Source organism: Athene noctua, chromosome 19, assembly GCF_965140245.1.
Source record: "Athene noctua chromosome 19, bAthNoc1.hap1.1, whole genome shotgun sequence".
Lineage (NCBI taxonomy): Eukaryota > Metazoa > Chordata > Aves > Strigiformes > Strigidae > Athene > Athene noctua.
In genome coordinates this window covers 4,373,635-4,382,491 of record NC_134055.1, presented here as the reverse complement: position 1 = coordinate 4,382,491, position 8,857 = coordinate 4,373,635, and the positions used below count along the sequence as shown (strand labels likewise).

General features: G+C 56.2%; 1 protein-coding gene across 2 annotated transcripts; it reads left to right on the top strand.

The window, feature by feature from the left end:
- The first annotated feature begins 546 nt into the window (after positions 1-546).
- Positions 547-8,277, top strand: NLE1 (notchless homolog 1). 2 transcript variants are annotated; one of them, XM_074922651.1, is made up of 13 exons: positions 547-588; positions 817-960; positions 1,046-1,263; positions 1,373-1,452; positions 1,752-1,828; positions 3,149-3,246; positions 4,632-4,824; positions 5,238-5,373; positions 5,756-5,802; positions 5,956-6,158; positions 7,022-7,181; positions 7,272-7,342; positions 8,023-8,277. In XM_074922651.1, the coding sequence occupies exons 2-13, from the start codon at positions 820-822 to the stop codon at positions 8,033-8,035; spliced, it is 1,437 nt and encodes a 478-aa protein (XP_074778752.1). In that variant the 5' UTR covers positions 547-588; positions 817-819; the 3' UTR covers positions 8,036-8,277. The 2 variants fall into 2 exon arrangements, with proteins under 2 accessions (XP_074778752.1, XP_074778753.1); XM_074922652.1 differs by lacking the exons at positions 547-588; positions 817-960; positions 1,046-1,263; ... (1 more) ...; positions 1,752-1,828; positions 3,149-3,246 and adding an exon at positions 3,583-3,648.
- Positions 8,278-8,857: the final 580 nt, after the last annotated feature.

The window sequence follows — 8,857 nt, the reverse complement described above, 5'->3', positions numbered from 1 at the left end:
CGTGGCAGTTTTTCCTCTCCTCTCCATAAGCAGTGTTTAGATTGCATGGAGCGTTGATCTCTGAGGTTGTGGATGTCTGATGCTCACCAGGGTTGTTACTGGTTTGTGCTGGAGGGGAGGGCTGGTGTTGAATTATTCTCTGTTACAGGTTTGTGTTGCAGATTTGAGTCTCCCTTAGTGCAGGATCTCCCTCAACTCCCTGTCTCCTCTCCAGCCCAACGAGACGGTTTATAAGGTGAATAATCCACGTTTGATTGCAGCCCCATCCCCTCTCCTTTACCCCGATGCGTTTACACACGTGACAAGGGCAGGCTGCTGTGTTGTGTTTTTTTTTTATTGGAATGGCGTATTTGGGATGTTTTTTCCTGGTTCTGCTGCTTTGTATTTTAGAAACGCAATAAACGGAGAACGCCCCGGAGCGGCCTCCGCTCGCCCCCTCCCTGTCCCCGGTCGGAACGCGCTCACCGCAGCCTCGAACCCGCGGCCCGGCGGCGCTGTCCCCACCGCCGGCCGCCAGGGGGCAGCAGCGCCGCGCGCCCCGCAGGAGCCGCTTCCGGGTCAGGCGGGCGGCGCGGGCACGTGGCCGCGGTGAGCGGGGCCGGGGGGAGCGGGAAGAGGGGTGGGGGCGCCCCGGGTCCTCCCCACCGCCCCGGGTTCCTCTCTAGGGCTTCTCCCCAGGGCTCCCGCTCCCTGTGGGCTGTTTCTCCCTTCCCACGGGCTCCACGCCGGGTCCTCCGTGTCCCCCACGCGGGTGGGTGCTGTGGGGCGCTCCCCCTCCCCGGGGGGATCCTCGCCCCTGAGCCCGCGCTCCCGCAGAACATGTCGCTGGACGAGGACGTGCAGCGGCTCCTGATCCAGTTCCGGGATGAGGCGGGGGAGTCCCTGGGTTCCCCCTTCGATGTCCCGGTCACCATCACCCCGGACAAGCTGCAGCTGGTCTGCAACGCCCTCCTGCAGAAGGTGAGACACCCCCCACGCTCCCCCGGCACCCCCCAGCCCAACCCGGGGCCGCCCCTCGCTGCCCCTCCGGCCTTTTCTCCCCCAGGATGAGCCGGTACCTCTGGCCTTCTTCGTCCATGATGCCGAAATCGTGGCGTCGCTGGAGAAGACCTTGGCGGGGCAGAGCGTGGAGACGGAGAAGGTCCTGGACATCATCTACCAGCCGCAGGCGGTGTTCAGGGTGCGGGCGGTGACCCGCTGCACCAGCTCCCTGGAGGGACACACCGAGGCCGTCATCTCCGTGGCCTTCAGCCCCACGGGAAAGTACGAAGGGTCTGGCTGCGAGTGGGGAGCTCAGGATGAAGCAGTGGCCGCTATCCCCCCACCTTCCACGGGGACACCGCGCTGAGCCGGGCTCTTCCTTCTCTCGCAGGTACCTGGCGAGCGGCTCTGGAGACACGACTGTCCGCTTCTGGGACCTCAGCACGGAGACGCCGCAGTTCACCGCCAAAGGTGGGCGTGGGGGTGTCCGGGGGGGGCAGGTCCTGACCCTCCTCCCTCAGGGACCCCCTGTCTGCTCGGGGGGACAAACAGAGCAGAGCCCGGGTGCTGCCTGAGCCATATAGGGCTGCGGCTCGGCGAGGGAGCAGCTCTCATTGACTAATGTAGCAGAGGAAGAGGCTCTGGCCAGGGGGAACGTGGAGGGTTCCCCCAACCTCCAGTCCTGCCTCGGCGTGGCTGCGTGCTGGGACACCTGGGGACGGGCAGTCTCAGCTCTCCGTTCACACTCGCTCACGCTCTCTCTCCACCAGGTCACCGTCACTGGGTGCTCAGCATCGCCTGGTCGCCCGACGGCAAGAAGCTGGCCTCGGGCTGCAAGAACAGCCAGGTAGGGGTTGGGTCCCCACTGCCTCGGCACGGGGCCGGGTTGGCTCTGTGGGAATGTGGAAACTCTCTGCAGCCCTGTTCTGAATTGAAATGAAACCTGGTAAAGGGGCTGTGGGGGTTTAAGGGGTGAAGACTTGTTTTTTCTGGGGCGTGAGGCGTGTATCCAGTTGTTTTGAGCGGGATTCCCTTCTCCCCAGAGCACCGTTGCGTTGTGGTAGTTGCGATTGGTGTCTCTGAATTCTGTGCTGGGCTGGGCTGTGGCTCTGTTGCCTTTGCAGAGCTCTTGCTGCTGAGCCCTGCTGTCTTGTGGCAGATGCTTCTCCCTCAGCACCGGAAAGAATCCAGGCTTTGGACACGGGCCTTGGCAGACGGCTCCGTCACGAGGGAGGTGTCTGGAGCAAGAAAGGGTATGGCCCAGCCACGGCAGGGTTGCTGCTTGCATGACCCAGACGTGCAGTGGCAGCCTGTTTCGCAGTGCTCAGACACAGCCACGTTCCCTCTTAGAGGAATGTGAAGGGGGCTCTTTCCCGGCTGTGGGGCGAAACATGCGCCCTTAAGATGCGCACAGAAACGCCTGGGGAAGCGGGAGCACTTGAGGGCAATTAGAAGTGAGTCAGCAAGGTGCTGAGCTGCAGAGGGGCGGTTGCTCGGCCTGAGCTTCAAACGGTCTGGGAGTGGCCAGAGCTGCTGTCCCAGGCTCGGTTTCTGATCCCTGTGATACCAGCCCCAAGGAAATAGGCCAGGCCGGGGTGGCTCTGCCCTCCTTTGGTGCTGTTCTGGCTTTACTCTAACCCAGGGAGCCGCTTGTCCTCTGTTTCACTGTTTCTCACAGGTTCTTAAGTAGGAGATGACTAATGCCTTGGCTCTTTGGATGAACATTTATATAGAGAGTGGAAAAAACAAGAGAAAACCAGCATGTGTCTCACCCACAGAATCCGATAATAAGTAGCATTTAGCGTGCTCTGGCTTTCATCACGCTCTGAAAACATTCACTAACTCCCTGGCACAGGATGTCAAAGGCTTAGGCTGGCTTTTTGGGGACCTGTATTGCTTTTAGGTTGAAGCAGATATTTTTGTAGCAGCAGCGTTCTAGGGAGAGAGGAGGGCGATCAGGTCTCATTCTTTGAGATATCAGCTGATTGCTGCAGGGATCTGAAAAGGCATCCAGCCTTCCTGCCCCCCTCTCTTTCTGCTTCCTGCTTCTGCCAGCGTAAATGCGACACCAAGGACGTTTATGCTTTCTAAATGGAGCCCGAACGTCCCTGGGATTCACATGATGTGTGTGGCCTGACGCGACCCTCTTGCATTCTCTCTTGGACAGATATTTCTCTGGGACCCAGCCACCGGCAATCAGATCGGCCGGGTGCTCACTGGCCACTCCAAATGGATCACGTGTCTGTGCTGGGAACCACTCCACATGTAAGTGAAGGGCCAGCCCAGCCCTTCCCCTTTACTGGTGCAGAAAGGAGCAGCCTGACCCGAAGGGCACTGCTCCCGTTTGCCTTTCACCCGGCGCAGGGCGCAGAGGGGGTGCGGGCACATCCCCGGGGGGGCTGGGAGAAGCACATCTACTGAGGAGTGAGGAGTCCCAGCCACTGCTCACAGTCCCCGCCCGGTTGCTGGGGAAGTTGCTGTCAGGCTGTGCCCCCTTTTCCCCCGTATGAAGAAGACCTGCGTATGGAAAACGATGTTTTCATGGTGCTGGACAAACATTTGATGTTCTCCTCCCCAGTGCACTGAGCTAGGAGCAGGAAGGCCAGTCCGTGTGGTGCCCGAGCTCAGGCTCTGCAGAACACTCCCTCTCTGCTCTCCTGCATCCTGGTTTGCTTCTGTCGTCTTGTTTATTTATCATGAGGGCTGATTAACTGCAATCCCCTTATCCCTTCGATCAGCTCAAGCTCTGGGACAGATGGGTGGAGGGGGTCAGTTGTAGCCAATAATCCAAGACATGACAGAAATAAATAAATAAATTAAAAGAGCCCCTTCTGAGCAGAGCCCTGCAAATTGAATTTACCGGTAGGAAACTCTAGCTATTTGCAAATAATTAACTGAATTAGCAAAAACTGATTATAAAGGAGGATGAAGAAATGGAAAGGAAGATGACCCTGCCAGGGCTCCAATTCTCTGTCTCCAGCCAGCTGCACTCCCTGCTCTGTTCCTGCACAGCAGGAGGGGCCATGCTCTTCCTCACTGCTGCTGGTGCCAGGGACCACTCTCTCACATTAAAACCGTGCTGATTTATAACGATGTGCAGAGCACAGAAGGCTGTGGCTCCCTGTCCTTGTTGGGTTGTGGCCAGCTGCTTCCAGATGTGTTAATTTGCCCCCATGAGCCACGTGGGTGGATGTGTGTCCGCAGGCCAGCACAGTTCCTGCTGGACCGTAGGCAGGGGAGCGATCTGCGCTGCCTGCGTAAGGCAAACTGATCCCCCTGCCCAGGGCTCTCCCCAGCCATGCCCAGCGAAGGTGCTAGTTTGTGATCCCCTCATTAGCCAGTGGGTTAAAGCTGCCTTCGGCAAAACCGAGGTCATTGCCAGGAGGTGAGGTGCCAGGTTTATGCTGGATTGGTGCCTCCAGCGTGCAGCCCAAGAGTTGGTTTGGAAGGAAGCATCTGTCTGCCTCTCCCCTGCCTTGTGGGATCTTATAGGTCTGCGCTCTGCCCCTGCCTGACCCCTCTCTGATCTTAAGCCAAGTTGTATTTTATGGACTTCTGGGCTTGTGAATCCTCTGGGGCTGATGAGGGAAGAGCTTGGTGGATTTGTTCTGTGTGCTGTGCAAATGGATTTGATCATTATTTTTGCCCAGAAACCCAGAGTGCCGCTACCTGGCGAGTGCCTCGAAGGACGGCAGCATCCGCATCTGGGACACGCTGATGGGCAGGTGTGACAAAATCCTCACAAGCCACACGCAGTCGGTGACGTGTGTGAAGTGGGGGGGCGATGGCTTGCTCTACTCCTCCTCCCAGGACAGGACCATCAAAGTCTGGAGGAGCCAGGACGTAAGTGAGGCGGGCAACCCTAGGGCTGCTGGCGAAGGGGGTTGGACACGCTGTGTTGTAGCTTTGTTTGCTCTTCATGGCACAGATTGTGCCCTGGAAAATGGAGGTGCAGCAGGGGTACTGCTTGACCTGGCAGAGCCTGTGTTGCTTAACACTGTTAGGAAGGGGTAGCTGTTGTGCAATGTTTTCATCCCTAAAAGCATAAAATGGAAACACTCCTGGAACAACCTGTCCTGGTGAGTTCCTTGCAAGAAACCAGTCCCTGAAGCTCAACTGTGTCATTTCTTCCCTGCTAAGCCTGGCTGGAGGGTTTGGAAACTTTAGGCTTGGCCTCTGCAGTGCAGTGGGTTCGGTGGGTCCTGCACGGCCTGGCTCTGTCCTGCCCATCCCTCTCTAAGTAGTTTTGTTCCCAGGGGGTCCTGTGCCGCACCCTGCAGGGCCACGCTCACTGGGTGAACACCATGGCCCTTAGCACTGACTACGTTCTCCGCACCGGTGCCTTTGAACCTGCTGAAGCCACCATCAACCCACAGGATGTGAGCAGCTCCTGTAAGTGCAGCACCTGCATTGTAGGCTGGGGGAGGCAGTGGGCAGGGTAGTGAGGAGACCTCATGTTTCTTTTTAATGCTGCTACGAGCCAAAGCAGTCTTGAGAGCTGCGAGCAGGTCCCCTGCCAGTGTTGGTCATGCTGGCAGCCACGATCTTCCTTGCCCATGCACAGGGTCAAGCAGTCTGGGGGATGGGAAGGCCACTCTGTTTTCAAGGGCTTTTGCTCCTGTTGCCCTTAGGAAAGGGAAAATGGATGAGCAGTCACAGATGCACCTGCTTGGCCCACAGAGCCAGGATCGGAATGGGCATCACAGGGTTATCAAGTTTCCTTTCACTTAAAAATTGCAAATCTCTTTTTCTTCTCTCCCTTTCCCTCTTTCAGTGGCAGAACTGAAGGACAAGGCACAGCAGAGGTATGACCAAGTCAGGGTAAGTCCCCTTTGTTGTGCTGTGGTTTATAACACTAGTACCTGGTGGAAGCAGTAACTGTACGGAGTTGGCTGTTGATCCCAGTGCTGGTGAGCTCCCAAGCTCTCCACTCCTGCCTTGTACAAGCCTTGGGCTCTTTCATCCCTTTCTCAGGGCCAGGAACCAGAAAGGCTCGTCTCAGGGTCAGATGACTTCACACTGTTTCTTTGGAAACCAGCAGAAGACAAGAAGCCACTGGAGAGAATGACGGGCCACCAGGCATTGATTAACCAAGTTCTCTTCTCGCCAGACACCCGGATAATAGCTAGTGCTTCCTTTGACAAGTCCATAAAGCTCTGGGATGGTAGGACAGGAAAGTGAGTTGGTTTGTTGGGTTACAGAGGTGTGGTGCTCCTGTGGGGTCTGTGTGCAATGCCCAGGTTACACAGAGATGGGCCCCAATGTCATTGCCAGCAGCTCCCTGGTGTGTTCAACATCTCTCTAGCCTGAACTCATGAAAAGTAATTCTGCTGCCTCTGTCCCCTCTCTGGCTCTCTCTGTTACAGGGTCTGTGCTTGGGTGTGTGTGGGCACCCCTGCTGTCACCTAGACACAGGTCTGCCTGCTTCAAGGCTGGCTCTCCGAGGCAGGGGCGGATGGGATGGGATGGGATGTTCCTCTTGGCCGATCTCCTGAAGACGTGTGCATTGCACACTGTAAACTGACCCATTTTAAACGGTTCCTGTGCTGGACGATGCAAATTCTTGTAGTTATAAATGGTGCTGTTGGTGTTTGGGTGCTCCTGTAGTTCAGTTTTTAACCTTCAGCTACAGTATTGGTGAGCTCTCTGGGGCAGCAGTCCTTCCCTATAAATCAGCCTTTATGCTGATGAGCTTGGGTTTCGTGTTGGTAATTTTAATGGTCCTTCTAAATCCAGGCTGCTTGGCCAGAGAGAGGAGGGACCCATCTGCACAGTAAGGCTGTAGTGTTGCCTGCTGGATAAGGGTTTTTTGGCAGAGGAGTTGAGATAAAGAGCCCTCCTCTAGAAGGCTCTTGAGCCCGTCTGGGAGGGTTTTTAGACTGAACCACCTATGGACTGTGTAGCAACTGACTGCCTTGGGCGGCAGCAACTCTTCTTGCTCACAGGTGGAGAAGAAACATGAAGGCCGGGCAAGGGCGGGTTTGGAACAAACCCAGCTGCCTGCTCCTCTAACAGCTTCTCCGTTCCTCTTCGGCATCAGGTACGTGACGTCGCTGAGAGGACACGTTTCGGCTGTGTATCAGATCGCCTGGTCAGCCGACAGCCGCTTGCTGGTGAGCGGGAGCAGTGACAGCACGCTGAAGGTCTGGGATGCCAAGATGAAGAAACTGGCCATCGATCTTCCTGGCCATGCAGACGAGGTGAGGTGTCTGGTCAAGCCGACGTGTTTGAGGGAGACAGGAATGACAGCCCCTCCCAGCAGAGATAACTGTGTCTTTCCCTAATACTAGGTGTATGCAACGGATTGGAGCCCGGACGGCCAGAGGGTAGCGAGCGGAGGGAAGGATAAGTGTTTGCGGATGTAAGTGACCTGCTGCGTGTCCGTAGAGGATGTTGCTGCTCCAAGTGTCCCTCAGAGCTGCAGTCTCCTTGGAGAGACCTGCATGGTTAGGGCATGATCTCTCCTTGCAGAGAGCACAGCGCTGGGCCAAATTCCAGCCTGGAGACTTGACCTCCCTCAGGGCAGGAACTGCTGCTGTCCCCTGGGAGATGACTAGAAAGCAGAGTCCCTCCAGCTGAGCAGGCAGTGGTGAAATTTGACTCGGATGTTTTGGCTCCTGGAGAGAAGGAGCAGTTGTACCATTCGGTCAGAGCCTTCCTTTCTCACTTTCTGCTGTCTCCCAGTTACGCAGACAGACAGATTCCCATGAGCTGGTTGCCGTTTGACCATGGCTGATGACCTTCATCCCTGTGAGGGGGGTGAGGCCCTGGCACAGGTTGCCCAGAGAAGCTGTGGCTGCCCCCTCCCTGGAAGGGCTCAAGGCCAGGTTGGACGGGGCTTTGGGCAACCTGGGCTAGTGGAAGGTGGCCCTGCCTGTGGCGGGGTAGGAAGTAGATGATCTTTAAGGTCCCTTCAACCCAAACCATTCTACAGTAAGGAACCCAGGCCCCCTCGGTCGTGCTGCTCTCGTACGGTGACTGCTGGGGCATGTGGCAGTGCTGGTGCCAGATCAGATATGCAGCAGCTCTTTCTGTTTGCAGATGGCGTCGGTAGGAGCAGCGACACGATGCTGTCAGTCCCATCCCACACTGGCCTGCCCTGGGCACAATCTGCCTGGGAGATCTGCGAGGTGATGGACGATGGAGGCTGACCTGTGCATGACTCCCTGTTCCTGTTGGCTGCTCTCCCTCATGGACTCTTTCCTTATATTTAAGGAAATTTTAATTCTAGTTCTTAAGAGCTGTGCTTTGCAGGGTGGTTTTCTCTGAACATTACAGGAGGAATATCTCATCTGCCTCCATCTCAATTGACTTTTTTCTTGAAATTTCAGCTTTACAAGTAGCCTGCCACCTTGGAAGGGGCAAGTGAAGGGTGGGGATGGCTCATGCCCCTTCTTGATATGTGAAGAATCCTGCAGAGAAAGGCTTTTAGTGGGAACAGAAAGGGTTGTCCTTGTGTGACCTTCACAGAGGGAGAGAGAAAGGGGAAAATTCAGCACATCCTTACATTGCAGAATTGTGCTCAGCTGCATGCCTGGGACAAAGATCTGCTGAGAATAAGGTCTTGGGGCTTCTCATTCCAGTAAGGTTTTGCCTTTTCACTCAGCCCATTTGCCAGTGGGCTGTGCCAAGCGTTGTCTGTTAGTGATCCTCCTCATCCACGGCGGGTAACTCCTTTGTTCATCCATTCAGGGTGCAACAGGCACAGACTTCAAACAACTGTGAGAGCTGCGCTGAGTTTTCAGGTCTCAGTGGCTCTTGGAAATGGGGCAATGGGGCACTTGTGCTTCTGAACAGGGAAGAGAGTGCCCACTTCCCATCCACTGCTGGCTTGGGGGGGAGAAGGAAGGAAGGGAGAGGGAAGGGGAAGAATGGA

Coding starts and splice junctions, on each gene's coding strand:
- NLE1 (XM_074922651.1), top strand. CDS start 820: ATGTCGCTGGACGAGGACGTGCAGCGGCTCCTGATCCAGTTCCGGGAT. Junction 1,453..1,751: donor GCCGCAGTTCACCGCCAAAG/GTGGGCGTGGGG, acceptor TCTCTCCACCAG/GTCACCGTCACTGGGTGCTC. Junction 1,829..3,148: donor CGGGCTGCAAGAACAGCCAG/GTAGGGGTTGGG, acceptor TCTCTTGGACAG/ATATTTCTCTGGGACCCAGC.